At 35.5% G+C, this 15,746-nt stretch overlaps 1 protein-coding gene across 1 annotated transcript in view; it reads left to right on the top strand.

Annotated features, from left to right (window-relative positions):
* The window catches only part of LOC131843268 (dynein heavy chain, cytoplasmic), a 52,523-nt gene that overhangs the window by 31,794 nt on the left and 4,983 nt on the right, over nucleotides 1–15,746 (top strand). The window contains exons 58-84 of the mRNA XM_059191900.1: nucleotides 368–513; nucleotides 986–1,101; nucleotides 1,328–1,519; nucleotides 1,858–2,019; nucleotides 2,260–2,369; nucleotides 2,453–2,606; nucleotides 3,117–3,325; nucleotides 3,984–4,143; nucleotides 4,240–4,341; nucleotides 4,472–4,571; nucleotides 6,677–6,875; nucleotides 7,874–7,991; nucleotides 8,269–8,484; nucleotides 8,912–9,067; nucleotides 9,348–9,521; nucleotides 9,999–10,163; nucleotides 10,830–10,966; nucleotides 11,243–11,403; nucleotides 11,632–11,774; nucleotides 12,125–12,193; nucleotides 12,443–12,616; nucleotides 12,889–13,109; nucleotides 13,526–13,694; nucleotides 14,184–14,358; nucleotides 14,583–14,700; nucleotides 15,010–15,223; nucleotides 15,538–15,610. Of these exons, the coding sequence (XP_059047883.1) occupies nucleotides 368–513; nucleotides 986–1,101; nucleotides 1,328–1,519; nucleotides 1,858–2,019; nucleotides 2,260–2,369; nucleotides 2,453–2,606; nucleotides 3,117–3,325; nucleotides 3,984–4,143; nucleotides 4,240–4,341; nucleotides 4,472–4,571; nucleotides 6,677–6,875; nucleotides 7,874–7,991; nucleotides 8,269–8,484; nucleotides 8,912–9,067; nucleotides 9,348–9,521; nucleotides 9,999–10,163; nucleotides 10,830–10,966; nucleotides 11,243–11,403; nucleotides 11,632–11,774; nucleotides 12,125–12,193; nucleotides 12,443–12,616; nucleotides 12,889–13,109; nucleotides 13,526–13,694; nucleotides 14,184–14,358; nucleotides 14,583–14,700; nucleotides 15,010–15,223; nucleotides 15,538–15,610 (4,133 nt within the window). The remainder of the gene's footprint in view (nucleotides 1–367; nucleotides 514–985; nucleotides 1,102–1,327; nucleotides 1,520–1,857; nucleotides 2,020–2,259; nucleotides 2,370–2,452; nucleotides 2,607–3,116; nucleotides 3,326–3,983; nucleotides 4,144–4,239; nucleotides 4,342–4,471; nucleotides 4,572–6,676; nucleotides 6,876–7,873; nucleotides 7,992–8,268; nucleotides 8,485–8,911; nucleotides 9,068–9,347; nucleotides 9,522–9,998; nucleotides 10,164–10,829; nucleotides 10,967–11,242; nucleotides 11,404–11,631; nucleotides 11,775–12,124; nucleotides 12,194–12,442; nucleotides 12,617–12,888; nucleotides 13,110–13,525; nucleotides 13,695–14,183; nucleotides 14,359–14,582; nucleotides 14,701–15,009; nucleotides 15,224–15,537; nucleotides 15,611–15,746) is intronic.

Raw genomic sequence — 15,746 nt, 5'->3', positions numbered from 1 at the left:
AGATGGGTGCGCGGTATTTGCGAGGCTATCAGGTCTAGTACACATTGATTGCATTTTTCATATTCATTAGCATTTTTAGGGTTGGTTGTTGTTCGAATAATAATCTCAGCTACTTATTCAATATTATAATGAGCAGTCATAATTGTTCACTAGTCGTGGATATGTACACAGGGCTGATGTAGCTTTTTAACCAACTCAAAAAAGAGACATGTTTTCTGTATTTATATGTAATGTAATAGTATTAGTAATAAAGCAAAGGCACTTGTATATTACTAGTATTGTAGTAAATATAAGATAAATTAATGGACACATATGGTACATTTAAGTCAATTTGTAATATGGTACTCATTTATATTTGCTTTTGCAGGCCGCTTGACAACTTGTCTGTTGAAGGCCTGGTACGGTTGTGGGCACACGAAGCACTACGTCTCTTCCAAGATCGATTGGTGGAAGACTCTGAGCGACAGTGGACCGACGAGAATATCGACAATGTAGCCATGCGATTCTTCCCAGGTAAACTAACTAAACTTCCAAAACTACTAATAAATATGAATATAGTAATGACCATGCTGATGCTTCGTGGTCATTACCATATATAAGCAGGTAAAGCACTTTAATGTATAAGTTATATATAATAATAATAATGAATTAAATGAATAACAGAAATTGTATCTGGGTCTTATATATTTTTTATATTTATAATAGCATTGATATCACAAAAATAATGTTAATTAAATATAGTATATAAAATAAAATTCAGTATCAATAGAAAGTATACAGTTTAAAAGACAATTATACCATTGTTTATATTTCAAGTTTCACTTTTACTACTGTCTATCAGATGAGCCTAAAGTGTTGTAAAATTATATCAACATAGTAGAAAACACTAATGCAGTGCTTTTTTTGTACGGCTGTCATTTGTTATCATAAAAAGACATAGAACTTAATACATTCTTATTTAAATATGTTTATATTTTTTGTATAGGAATCAACAGAGAACAGGCATTAGAGCGGCCGATCCTATACAGCAACTGGCTAAGCAAGGATTATGTGCCGGTACAAAGAGATCAACTTCGCGAATACGTCAAAGCTAGACTGAAGGTAAAAAATATATCCACTACCTTTTAATAACTAAACATAGTTTATAGTTATCGCAGTATAATTAGTATTTAATATTGTTAGTCTATAATATTAAAACGTATTAATTGTGAAATGGGTATAGACTTATGTCAGTGACCATTTTTAAAACCTTTTGTATTTCGTTGACCTTTCCTCTTTTTTATTTTCTAATATATTACTACAACAATAAATTTGTTGTATCCCTTAGGTGTTTTATGAAGAGGAACTGGACGTGCCCTTAGTGCTTTTCGATGAAGTGCTAGACCATGTACTGCGTATCGACCGTATCTTTAGACAGCCGCAGGGGCATTTGCTACTTATTGGTGTCTCCGGCGCGGGTAAAACCACTCTCAGTCGATTTGTCGCATGGATGAATGGATTGAGCATATTCCAAATTAAGGTTAGTAGTTTAATTATTAATAATAATTTCTATTTTCGAAAGCAATAAAAGTACTGTGTACGTAAGTACACTATTATCCAATGAAATTACTATATGTAAAAATATAATAATTTCTCCAATATTGCGTGTCTTATCGTATATAATGCCCCGCACAAAAAATTTAACTCTTTTTATAAAGTTTGTTAATGATATTTTTTATCATGACAAAAAATATAGTCAAATTGATGTCGTTTAATAAAAATGTATTGATTTATTATATCTAAAAATGTTATAATTGATTTTGTTATAATGAATAACGTATATGGATTGTGTAAATTCTCGATTCTGTACATGTAAAGGTGCACAACAAGTACACGGGCGCGGACTTCGACGAAGATCTACGATCAGTGCTGCGTCGCTCCGGCTGCCGTGACGAGAAGCTCGCCTTCATACTGGATGAATCCAACGTACTCGACAGCGGCTTCCTCGAGCGCATGAACACCCTGCTCGCCAACGGAGAGGTAACATACTGTATATATAACATACTATACTATTTAACTGTCACAAATAACACTACATTAGTTTCATAGTAAGTATCGTTTAATACTTATTGTTCGTTTCGGGACACACATTACATTCATGTAATTAACACTTAAAATAACCTAATTACCACTGTAAAGTTTTTAATGTGAAAATAGTTTTACAACAATAATTTCTTAATTATTTTCTATATGAAATTTCACATTTATGTATTATACTAGGTGCCTGGTTTATTCGAGGGCGATGAGTTTGCCGCTTTGATGACTCAATGCAAGGAAGGTGCTCAAAGAGAAGGCTTGATGTTGGATTCCAACGATGAACTGTATAAATGGTAAAATGAAATAAGATTCATCACTATAAATTTAATTGTTATAAAATGAAGACAATCATAATAATTGTGTAATGTATAATCAGGTTCACCGGTCAAGTGATGCGTAATTTACACGTAGTGTTTACAATGAATCCATCGTCGGAGGGCCTGAAAGACCGCGCAGCGACTTCCCCTGCTCTTTTCAACCGTTGCGTTCTCAACTGGTTTGGAGATTGGAGTGATGGTGCCCTCTTCCAGGTTTGTATTGCTCCTGTTATGTAATCAACTGTTATGATCTGAGAAGTCTTAAAGTCGATAAAAACATATCTATTAACATATTTTGTTATAAGTAGTAATATATTCATAGATATTTAAATTATATATGTCCATATCTAATTTTTCAACATAGTTGCATTGTATGCATGGCATTATTGGAGCGGCCATTCTAAATATGTGCAAATGCATTAAAAACTTAATGCAAACATATTTTTGAAAAAATCCAGTATGAACTTACATATTCACAAAGAATATCTGTTCACTTGTTATTGGCAACATTTGGAGCTGTCTTCTTCGAAGTAGTATAAGTAAACAAACAATATTTAGTATCAGGGGCGTACTACAAATTCTTATTTCCAGACAGTACGGCTTTAACTGAACTGCATGGCGATTCAGTATTATGAACGGCTAATAGTCAGCCAGTCAGCGGTCACGTGACGAGCGAACGTTTTCCTTTAATGTCGAGCGAGTGGGTATTCGGTATGAGCGCAGGTGGGCAAAGAGTTCACGCGTCGCATGGACCTGGACTCGTCGGAGTACAGCGCGCCGGAAGCGTTCCCGGCGGCGTGCGGCGAGGTGGGCGCGCGGCCCGGGCAGCGCGACGCCGTCGTGAACGCCTGCGTGTACGTGCACCAGACGCTGCACCGCGCCAACGCGCGCCTCGCCAAGCGCGCCAACCGCACCATGGCCATCACGCCCAGGTAACCTGACCTACGGTACGGTCATCGTTTTACGGCTAGAGCTAGACCTAGCGGTCAGCACACCGAATCGCTTCCGACGATCGCGGGTTCGATTCCTCGCACGCCACGAACATTTCTATTCATGAGTATGATGTTTACTATGTATGAAACGAACGAAACGAAAAAAATATATATGTTTGTATTTGTATCGATTATCTAGTACCCATAACGCAAGCTTTAGGTAGGTTAACTTGGGTCTAGAGGTTGCTGTGTGAATTGTCCTGAGATTATTATTATTGTGCAAAGTTGTAAAAGTATATTGTGTGTATACTGTTAGGACTTTGTTCCAATCGTGCTTACTTCATCCGATAGTTGGAAATTAATATAGTAATCAATACAGTAATCACTTAGTCAAAATTTTGTTCTGCATTCTTCTGTATTATTCATGATCTATATAGGAATCTAACCAAATATGTAACATGTAAACTATGTAGGTATACAGTTACAACACAATCAGTAACATAATATACCTTATGTATATGTTGGAGGTGCAAATAAATAATGTTTCTATATTAGCATATGAATATGATTTCATATTCATATACCAATCACAATAGATATTTTAAACAGCGCTTAATACAAACAACTCGCAATCCTACAATTATAAATTAATTTGTAGGCATTACCTCGACTTTATACAACAAATGGTGAAGCTGTATGCCGAGAAACGCGCCGATTTGGAGGAACAACAGCTTCATTTAAATGTCGGTTTGGGCAAAATAGCAGAGACCGTGGAACAGGTGGAAGAAATGCAAAAAAGTCTCGCCGTTAAATCGCAGGTAATATATAATATAATAGGTATAATATATTTGCTTACTAAGTTTTATATTTGCTGAGTTGACCACAATAAATCTAATTATTTTCTTCGTATTTAGGAACTACAACACAAGAATGAGGCGGCCAATGCCAAATTGCGCCAGATGGTGAAGGATCAACAAGAAGCTGAAAAGAAGAAAGTTGAAAGCCAAGAAATTCAGGTCTAACAAAATTCATTAAATACTTACTGTTAGTAGTTATACGCGAAAAAAAACTAATGGACTGAAATGATAGAAATTTACAAAGCTAATGGATTACCATATGTTATTATGAATTTATATGATTATTCAGGTCGCTCTAGAGAAGCAAACAAAAGAAATAGAAGCAAAACGCAGAGATGTAATGGCTGACCTCGCGCAAGTGGAGCCGGCTGTCATTGAGGCGCAAAACGGTTTGGTTTTTTGCTTCAAATTGTTTTGTTTGAAACTAATCAACGGCTTTGGTTGAACCGTCTACTTTATCAGTCAATCAGTAATGGTTCATCTGAAGTCGTATACTTTTATTTCTTTCATACAGCAGCAAACATATAGATCATAGTAAATATACTATAAATAACCATACATGTAATGTCATTGTGTCAATAGTAGTATAATGTAGTGTGATTGCATAGTCATGTAACATAGAAACTCACATGTAGATCTCTTAACATTAGTTCAAATAGTCACACTTAAGATGCCTTAGAAAATATAATGTAAAACTTAAGAATTATTTGTTAAATAATATTTGTTAGTTTTTAATATTGTAGTTGTAGTCAGAACTCGTACCATATATTAGAATGACTACTTGTAATATGTGGTTAAATTACCATTTTTATGTGCTCATTATTCATACAATGCCTGTTATAGTATGATGATGAAATATATATCTCGCATGCTTTCATGCATTCTAAATGAAACAGCAGCTAATTTAATATTTGCATGATAAATGTAATTCTATATCCCACTGGTCTTTTAAACTTATTATATTATCAAATCTACCTAATACCTAATGATACTGTTTTGTTAAAGTAAAAACCTAATAATTCAAAACAATATCACAATTAAAACACTTGAACATAAATCTCTACAAGTGATTTATTCTGATCAAAATAACGTATCGATAGCGAATTTGCTGTATTTAAAAACTTAACAAAAAAAACATTTCAAATTATAATGGCAAAGCTTTTCGATTACTATGACATTAGTTAGATTGGTTCTGACTACAAGTACCTGTAGTATTAAATATGAAGACCACACACAGCGGTGCGCTCGATTAAGAAACAGCAGTTAGTGGAGGTGCGGTCTATGGCGAATCCACCGTCGGTTGTCAAGATGGCGCTCGAGTCCATCTGCACGCTGCTCGGAGAAAAGGGCGACACCTGGAAGGGCATCCGCTCTGTAGTCATGAAGGACAACTTCATATCCACTATTGTTAACTTCGAGACAGAGAACATCACGTTAGTCCACGTTCCTTGTATGTAGGCGATGGCGGGTCGTTTGCATATTGTATTATATAATGCAATCATAATTCTCATTAAATGTTTTATTAGTAATTGTTATATTTGTAAATTAGCATTTGAAACGACTTGCTATCCCTGTCTTTATTGATATATGTGAAAATGTAATTGTTAATATTTAAACATTTTAGATAGCAAAATAAGTTACATAGTTTACATTTATTGGCAAAAACATTTTAATTTGTACACAAAAATGTTCTAATGCATTAATTAATCTTTAAGTTTATTGTAATGCATAGTAGTTACACCTTAATATTTCTACTGTTTTGCTCTTGGTTGTACGTTTAATATTATTTATAAATAGTCACATTTTCGGTTATACATAAAAGCGCTAATTATAATGAGCGGTTACATTAATGGAAATGTTCTATCTTTATATTTAATAATGTAATTTGTAAATAAGCTCGCTTGCATTTTGTGACTGTTGTTATTAATATTATAAAATGTGACATAACACTGTGATCACTGTATGTATTGTAAAATGGCATCTGTGTAAGGCACCCTAATAGTGAAGTAGCATTCGTGACTAACATTGCTAAGCATTGTCGTGAACAGAAAAACATAACAACTCTCATGTCTTAACATTATAATATTGTTTTATTAAACTAATTAAACATTTTGTCTTAATGAAAATGGAACCGTGGAACAGAGTGTCGTCCGCTTTGCTGCGTTGGTCATTTGTGGTAAACGCTTATTGGAATATTTCATACATTTCATCAAATTGTCTGCGATTTGTACGTTTTCAGTCTATATGTTTAATTATTATTTCGAAGCAGTGGACAAACGAAGTGAAACGAACCGGTACTTATCACGGGACCATATTTAAACAGTGATCTAATTTCAATGTTAATCGTACAATAATGCTAGCCGCATGGTCACATTTAGCTAAATGCCTTTTTTTGTTTCTCTCTTTTTTGTACTCTCTCGCTCTTGCTTCGTGCTGGTGACGGACTCGACGCCTGGACGCACCCGTGGCGGCGAACTGTCATTTAAATATACAGCGGTGAAATCTATTAAGAAGCAACACCTGGTAGAAGTACGATCTATGGGCAACCCTCCAGCGATAGTAAAGGTTGCTCTGGAATCCATCTGCTTGCTACTCGGCGAGAACGCAACCGACTGGAAGGCAATCCGGGCCGTCATCATGAGAGAGAACTTCATCAATAGCATCGTCTCCAACTTCTCTACTGAGGACATAACGTGAGCACCTCTGCAGCTTGAATACCCACACCCTCCTCATAAATTCAAAATTATGGCGGTGTTTGGTTTTTATTTTATTTTGGTCTCCGTCAAAGTCCTTTATTTTAGTCGTAATTTGGGCAATGTTTAGTGCTTGAAGCATGCTTGTTGCACATGTTATAATGACTTTATTGCACTTATTTAGTGACAATTGCATGTTCATGGTGACGGTTAACTAAGTTCAATATTCTGTGACATGTTATATAGTTACACTATTGAAATATATTTACATCATCACTGGACTAACAAAAATTTACAAGAAATATTGTTTTTTTTTTTAGTGTTTTAATTTTGAGTTGAAATTAACTAAGTGACGAACAATACCATACAGAGTATACCAATAAATACACCGTTATTTCAATGATACTCCGTTCATATTTTTTTACAGTATGTTACATATATATTCGATATTTATCAAACAATTTAAAACAATGAATTGTAATTTAAATTTATCTTAGTTGTATGGTGACTATGTCACTTATATCTAACTGAAATATATGCCAAAAATAAAATCGCGATATTATTGCATATCTCATACTATACCCGGAATATGCTTCAATGTATTTGCCAATAAATAACGTTCGTCTTTGAAGCAGTTGAAGTCACTATCGACAGTGAAACAATTAGCTTTTTCTGTTTTTATTTTACCTTTTGTTTTTGTTTGCTATCTAATGTGTCTTTCTATCACGCAGCAACAAACATTGGGTCGTATATCTATCTATAAAATTATGTTTGCTGTGTGTTGGTAAGTGAAGTCCCTTCTATTCTCCTAATTTAACAGGTAACTTTAGAATAACAGGGGATTTTTTTGCATGGATAAATAAATAAATAGTCAACGATTCCCATGGGTCATTATTATTTTTATGGTTAAAGGCATTGCACGAACAGCACGTTGCAAAATAGGTAAATGACAGTCTCAAGTAACGTGACCTTATTTTAATTACATATATATTTGCCAGTGACGATGTTCGCGAGAAAATGAGGACGCGCTATCTAAGCAATCCCGACTATAACTTCGAAAAGGTGAACAGGGCCAGTATGGCTTGCGGCCCCATGGTCAAATGGGCTATTGCACAGGTAAATCTATTAATATCTTGCACGTTCTTGTAACTTACATGATTGGATAAGTCGTAATGTTGATTAGTATCTAAAATTTAAATTACCAGAATGTAACATTAATTGAAATACATAACTTTCAAAGTACCATACTGTTCTAGAACTATTATTAATAACCAACAGTTATAGTTTATCTTCAGTACGATATGAATAAATTATTTTTGATTAATTTTATTGAAAAAGATAACATTAAATGGGTAGTTTAATTAAGAAACCTTTATACCTATTATGTTTTTAGATTGAATATGCAGACATGTTAAAACGCGTAGAACCACTGCGCAATGAGCTGAAAGCTCTCGAAGATCAAGCTCAAAGCAACGTAAAGGCAGGTGATGGGGTGCGGGAACTGATCGCTCAACTAGAGAAGTCGATAGCTTCGTACAAGGAGGAATACGCGCAACTTATCAGCCAGGCGCAGGCTATTAAGACTGACCTGGAGAACGTGCAGGCTAAGGTATTTCAAATATTCCTAAGTATGTCTAACTTAGGATCGTTATTATCTCAAGTAGATGAGGTGATAAAATATTAGTTTAGATCTTCCTATATCTTACTTAGGTGACCTAATTTATTTGAAAAGTGCTTTTTGTTATTATTTTATACAATACAGTAAAGTTGAAAGTGTAAAAAACGCAGGTTCAGTCTTTATTAAATGATAAGTGTCATTAATTTAATGGTAGAATGACTACTATATCATTATATACTTCTTGTTTCGAAGTGTATTTATTGATATCAAACTTCTACCACTAAATACTTATTAGTTTTATTTCCCTAATTTTGTTAGGATCAACGGTGTAATTTGTCTGTAGAACATAATACAATATAAGTTAGATGTAATAACGATAATATAATTTTAACTGATAACGTTTGTATGTACTATTCAGGTCGACCGATCAATAGCGCTATTGAAGAGTTTGGTAATTGAACGGGAACGATGGGAATCAAGTTCGGAGACATTCCGCTCGCAGATGAGCACCATTGTTGGTGATGTATTACTCTCCGCTGCCTTTATCGCTTATGGAGGATACTTTGATCAACATGTGAGTTTACTAATGAAAATGATTATTATTCCTTGAATTGCGGTGCAACAAATAAAATTGGTCGTAAATTTATTTAATTTTTACTAAAATGGGGTTTTAATACAAAATCATGGGCATGGGTACATTTTTCTAATACTTCGATGTGGTTAACAGTGTTAGTGATATAATAATAAGATATAAATATACTGTATTGTTAATCAAGCACAGTTTGGTAACTAATTAAACTAAAACTTACTTAAACTTGTGTACACTTACCTTAATCGCACTTGTTTCTGATCAGTACCGTCAAAACCTGTTTTCAACGTGGACAGCGCATCTAGCGGCCGCCAACATCAAGTACCGCGCGGATATCGCACGCACCGAGTACCTCAGTAATCCCGACGAGCGCCTCCGCTGGCAGGCCAACGCGCTACCCACAGACGAACTCTGTGTCGAAAACGCTATCATGCTTAAGGTAAAGAGAAACAAAAAATACTATGAGCACAATACATCTATGCAGATCGTAGTGTTACATGTCTCTTTAGAACCGAGTAACAGCCCAAACTCTTTAGTAAAAAAAATATAAAATATTTTTTATACAATCATATGGATTAGTGGCCCATATTTTGTGCATCTCACTGGCTACCGAGTTGATTATGATATTGTGAAGTTTATTTGATAATCAGTATTAAAATACTTATTCTTACAATAATACTATTAATATGTCAGGACAGCACCATCTAGTCCCAAATTATAATTGAATGAAATATTTTAACATTAACTTCTATCAAATATTCGAAAACTTTATAATTTGCGTACCATATTTTTATCTTTAATACAGTGAACTCAGTATTCATTGTGAGTTCTTTGTATATACACCTCGTATAATTTTTTTTAAATATGTATAGTAATAATATACAGAATATTATTAAATTAATGTTCTCATTTGCAGCGTTTCAACCGGTACCCTCTTATCATCGATCCGTCCGGTCAAGCGACAGAGTTCATAATGCGTGAATTCAAAGAACGCAAGATCACCAAAACGTCTTTCCTTGATGACTCATTCAGGAAGAATCTCGAATCAGCTCTGCGATTCGGCAACCCGTTACTTGTACAGGTGATTACATTTTTATATCTTCTCTGTACTGAAACTTGTTACATTAATGTATATGATAGTAGTTATATACATATGTTCTGTAGAAACTGAATAAATTCTTTAAATGAAATTAAATTCTTTTTTAAAGTTTACAACTTTAGAAGTCAGTACAAAAGCAAACAGACAATTACGTTTCCGCATTGTATATTGTAAATATGTACTTTTTCGATGTAATAACGATTATATTTTAATTATTTCTTTATATTCGTAAAGAAAAATCGTAGGCCACTATATAATATAGCCAATCTCTATTAAGAACGTAATAATATTGTACTAGAGGAACTATTGCATTTATTATATATTAAACTAACTGTCCCGGCAACGTTGTTTTGCCTTAAAAAAAAAAATTGTGGTGGACTACCCCTAACATTTAGGGGGTTGAAAAATAAATGTTGGCCGATTCTCAGACCTATTCAATACGCTAACAAAATTTCATGAGAATCCGTCAAGCCGTTTCGGAGGAGTATGGGAGCGAAAACTGTGACACGAGAATTTCATATATAAGATATTGCATTACTATGCAGCTGCTGATAAGTGACAACCGAGATCATATAAACACGAACAGTGCTACGGATATAATAAAATAAGCTATGAAACTCATGGTAATGTAAAATTTGGTAAATACAGGACGTAGAGAATTACGATCCGATCCTGAACCCAGTGTTGAACCGCGAGCTACGTCGCACTGGTGGCCGTGTGCTGATCACGCTGGGCGACCAGGACATTGACCTCAGTCCATCGTTTGTGATTTTCCTCAGCACCAGGTAACAAAAGATACTCCATTACAACTATTTTAGTAGTTTGATTTTGATTCTGTTTACTTTTGTTAGTGGACAGTTAAAATTATTTTTATAATACAACACAAATTTATCAGCTTACCATTTTAACCAATCTCAGTCCCCAGGAAAAACTGACTAAAGTATATCAGATTACCTCTATTCAATGAAATGATCACTGTGAACGAACTCCATTCAATACCATCGAAATGAATCCTAATAAAGTTTTGATGCTACTGAATATAAAATTTATTACGTTTTCAGGGACCCTACGGTAGAGTTCCCACCAGACATGTGTTCCCGGGTGACGTTCGTGAACTTCACCGTAACTAGGTCCTCACTGCAGTCGCAGTGCCTGCACCGCGTGCTTAAAGCTGAGCGACCCGACATCGACACTAAGCGCTCAGACTTGCTCAAACTTCAAGGTAAATTATCCCCAGCGACCTATTAATCTATAATTACAAACTTGTGATGAAAGTTCTTTATATTATTAAATTGGAAATTAATGTAACAATTACTCGTTACAAATCATTCCATAAAAAAAAACGTTGAAAATTGTATTCTAACTACAAATGGACATTATATAAAATTAAATTAGGAGTAGAAAAAAATCGGTTTAATTAATAGTATCTAAGAGAATTTTTTTATTCTAGGTGAATTCCATCTACGATTGCGTCAGCTAGAGAAGTCTTTGCTTCAAGCTCTAAACGACGCTAAAGGGAAGATCCTAGACGATGACTCCGTCATAGCCACGCTGGAAACACTTAAGAAAGAAGCTGATGATATTGGACAGAAGGTAATAAATATTATATAATACATATAACTAATAGTAAGTTTTGATTTCTTTTAAACAGTGTTTCAATTTGAAATTCAATGTAGCCTTTGCTGTCTGTCAGAAAAGCCTACCCTGGGCTCACTCACTCTGACAGAAAATGAGTTTATATGCATTGTTATTATAAAATGGTTATAATTCTTAATACTCGTACTCATATGTCGTAAATACGTCGTATGTAAGCAACAGTAACTATTTCCATCTGATAGGCCAATTGTTTATTAGGCATTCGGGATTTAAAAAAAAATAAAGGCAGTTGTGCCATTGTTTCACATTAATTCACGTATTGCTTACAAATATAATACATTTTACAGGTGGAAGAAACTGATAAAGTAATAGCAGAAATTGAAACTGTCAGCCAGCAGTATTTGCCACTATCTCAAGTAAGTAAATATTTACAAAATTGATAGTACTAAGTTTATCCCAAATGCTAAACTTTTTTAACGTTTGTTTTCATTCATATTTTTATTATATTTTGTACAGTCTGTTTGTTCAGTTCAATGTGTTAACTATCTCTATAGTGAAGAAAGAAATATGAATATAAATTTTCAACCAGAAAACATTAGAATTTGCGATCCACTTCCGCTTCATAACTTTACTTTTTTAATGTATTGTATTTGAAACTTGTGCAGGCTTGTAGCAGTATCTACTTCACAATGGATTCCTTGAACCAAGTGCATTTCCTGTACCAGTATTCACTCAAGATGTTCCTGGACATATTTAGCTCTGTTCTTGTGTGTTCTCTACTCAATGGTGTCACCGATTATACTGCTAGATTGAAGATCATTACTGAGGAACTGTTTTCCGTATGTATCATTTCTTATTATGTTAAAGAATAGCTTTTATGAGAATATGATTTATAAATAGAATATACAAAAAATTACTTATTTGGAAAGGAGTTTTAGAACAAGAAGAATAAGCAAGAAACTTTTCTGTTCCTGTTTTAGCCAAATGTTGTAAAGTAACTTACTTACTGCATTTTAAAATAAAGATACATATATATTTAGATTTTAAAATGTAGTAACTACCAAGTCATATGAATTCATTCGTATAGTGTAAATGGAAATTACATGTACAGGCCGTGTATGAGCGCGTGGCACGTGGTATGCTGCATACTGACCGTCTGACGTTCGCGCTGCTGCTGAGCCGCATCCAGCTGAAGGGCACCGGCGCCGACGACACGCTCGACCGGTCGTTCGGGGTGTTCCTCCGCGGCAAGGAGGGCTTCGTGTCGCACGCGCCCGCCGCAGACAACCTGGCGCCGCACCAGCACCACGCCGCCGCCAGGCTCGCCACCAGGTCACACACTCATGTTATAATATCCACACAGGACATAATGTAATAAAACAGCACAACTAGAGAAACCTCGCGTCGTCACCTCGCGCACTCCCGCATCCCTGTATCTCCCGTGCTTTAGCACCTTTTTAAATAATCAATAATCATTGCAAAACGGCGGACCTCTGACTAAGGAGTAAAAATATAATTATATAGCTATTGACTATTAAATCTTAAAAGTCTAGAAAATAAAATGTCTTGATTTGACGAAAAGTTCAGTGCTGAGTATTACAGGCATTTAAAAATGTCGCGTATGAGAGAATCGCACAGAGCAAATTAACTTTTTTGCGTTAATACAAGTTGAAAGATTCCATTCCAACAAAATCTAGAACTTGTATTTAATAGTACCCGACGTTATGGTGTCGTGGTCGCTTTCGCAGACTGCCGCCGTTCCGGCGCCTGCTGGAGAAGGCGGGCGAGCTGCCGGAGCTGGGCGCGTGGCTGGCGCAGGCCGCGCCCGAGCAGTGCGTGCCCACGCTGTGGGACGGCGAGCCCAGCGCCCCGCCCGCGCCCCACACGCTCGCCATGTACCGCCTGCTGCTCATACAGGTCACTCACACACATCCTCACACCGCACGTTAACGCGAATCTTCTTATGAGCCCACTATACATATACAAATAGAGACATAGAAATGATCTTTTTTGAAATAAACTTAATAAAAGCACTTTTGAATAGTTTTTTTTTATTCTACCACTCATTCGGTACGCAGACATATAAGAATGATCAAGAAACTTGTGTGTTGCTCTTTTAAATAAATGTTGTTTTAAATAGATTTACATTAACATATATTTTCTTCTAAGTAACGAGAATCGAATTTGCCTCTCTAAAATAAGTTTGGTAGAAATCTCGGGATGTTACGTTCACGTTTTATTTATTCTTATTAAGTTCCCGATATCGGGAATTATTATTTCCGAGAAATAGGGAATTATTATTAGCAGTTATTTAATAAATAAAACATTAAATTACTGAATAATGGTAATGTGTATAATTCCGCCCAAATGTGAATCTAATTTTCATTTCTTTATATCCCACATCAGGCATTCAGACCGGATCGTGTAATAGCTGCAGCTACCCAACTGGTCGCCGCGGTACTCGGCTCTGGATTCATGGCTAAAGCAGAAACTGAACTGGACTTGGTTTCTATAACAGAAAACCAACTAAACGCTACAACACCTGCTCTACTCTGCTCCGTCCCTGGATACGACGCCAGCGGTAAGAAATATATTAATTTCTTTTGTGTGATATTAGAGCTGCCAGAATTTATTTTTAAATATTACTGTTTTTATATATTTTTTTATCAGATGAGTCAGTTGTAGTAAACAAAAATCCTTGCCCTAAAAATGCGAAAGCAATCAACTTATATAAAATAAAATATAAATGCTCGGGATAAGCATATTTTGAACATCTATAAAATGTATTGTTGTTCCATATCATAGGACGCGTGGACGACATGGCTACGGAAATGAACAAGCCGCTATCGAGCATAGCCATCGGTTCAGCTGAAGGATTCAACCAAGCAGAACGGGCTATCAACACCGCTTGTAAAACGGGACGGTAAATACGATCATAAAGCTTTTTCATCATAATAGCATTCACAACAAAATCGCGCGACAGTTGAATAGCTGTTATTTTGGGCCCTCATACCTTAAACCGTCCCACACATCAGAGGAGTCACATGATGAAGTCATTTGACTGCCCTGACACTCATCATAAATTGACATTCCTGCAGACGAAGGTCCTGTGTCATACTGTATTTTCCAAAACCGTGTTTACTCTTTCTTATAGCAAGACACAACTTACAAAGCAAGCAGCCTAGCGACGACTATGAGTTTAGATTGGTAAAATAACACCAAAACATTCCAGATGGGTGATGCTTAAGAACGTACACCTGGCACCCGTATGGCTCGTACAGCTGGAGAAGAAGCTGCACTCACTGTCGCCGCACCCGAACTTCCGACTTTTCCTCACCACAGAGATCAGTCCCAAACTTCCGGTGAACCTTCTGCGCGCCGGCCGCGTCGTGGTCTTCGAACCGCCACCTGGCATCCGAGCCAACTTGCTGCGGACCTTCGCCACCGTTAGTACAATCTTTTACAAAAACCTATTGGATAGAATGAGAAAAAAGCCAATATCATCAATATGTTCTTTTTCATTACAGGAAATAAAAATATAATAATATTTTTGTGGATATCGTGTCAATATTGCACTGTTATTTAAATAATTATTTTTTTATTTTTAGTTATACACTATTAGACAGAAGACATTATTACTGCTTGGCTGTATTTACAAGTAATATGGATTCAGTAGTACATATTTCTTTGCCAATAGTATCTGAATTAAGTTTATAGTATTTGTTTGATTTCATTATTCAAATTCATTTGTCGTGCACAGGTGCCTGCTGCTCGTATGATGAAACCTCCGTCAGAACGCGCAAGACTCTACTTCTTACTGGCCTGGTTCCACGGTAAAATAAACGAGTTTACAATTATTAGATACTGTATTTTATTATCATGTTTTCTATTGTTACTCTTGCACATCCAAATATCCAAAGATACTTGCAATTTCTCTTATATCACTCTCTCTCCTCTCTGATCCCTTTA

Source organism: Achroia grisella, unplaced genomic scaffold (assembly GCF_030625045.1).
Source record: "Achroia grisella isolate CSIRO2021 unplaced genomic scaffold, CSIRO_AGI_Agris_v1 utg2946, whole genome shotgun sequence".
Lineage (NCBI taxonomy): Eukaryota > Metazoa > Arthropoda > Insecta > Lepidoptera > Pyralidae > Achroia > Achroia grisella.
The sequence above is the reverse complement of the archived record's forward strand: the minus strand, read 5'-3'. Positions and strand labels throughout refer to the sequence as shown.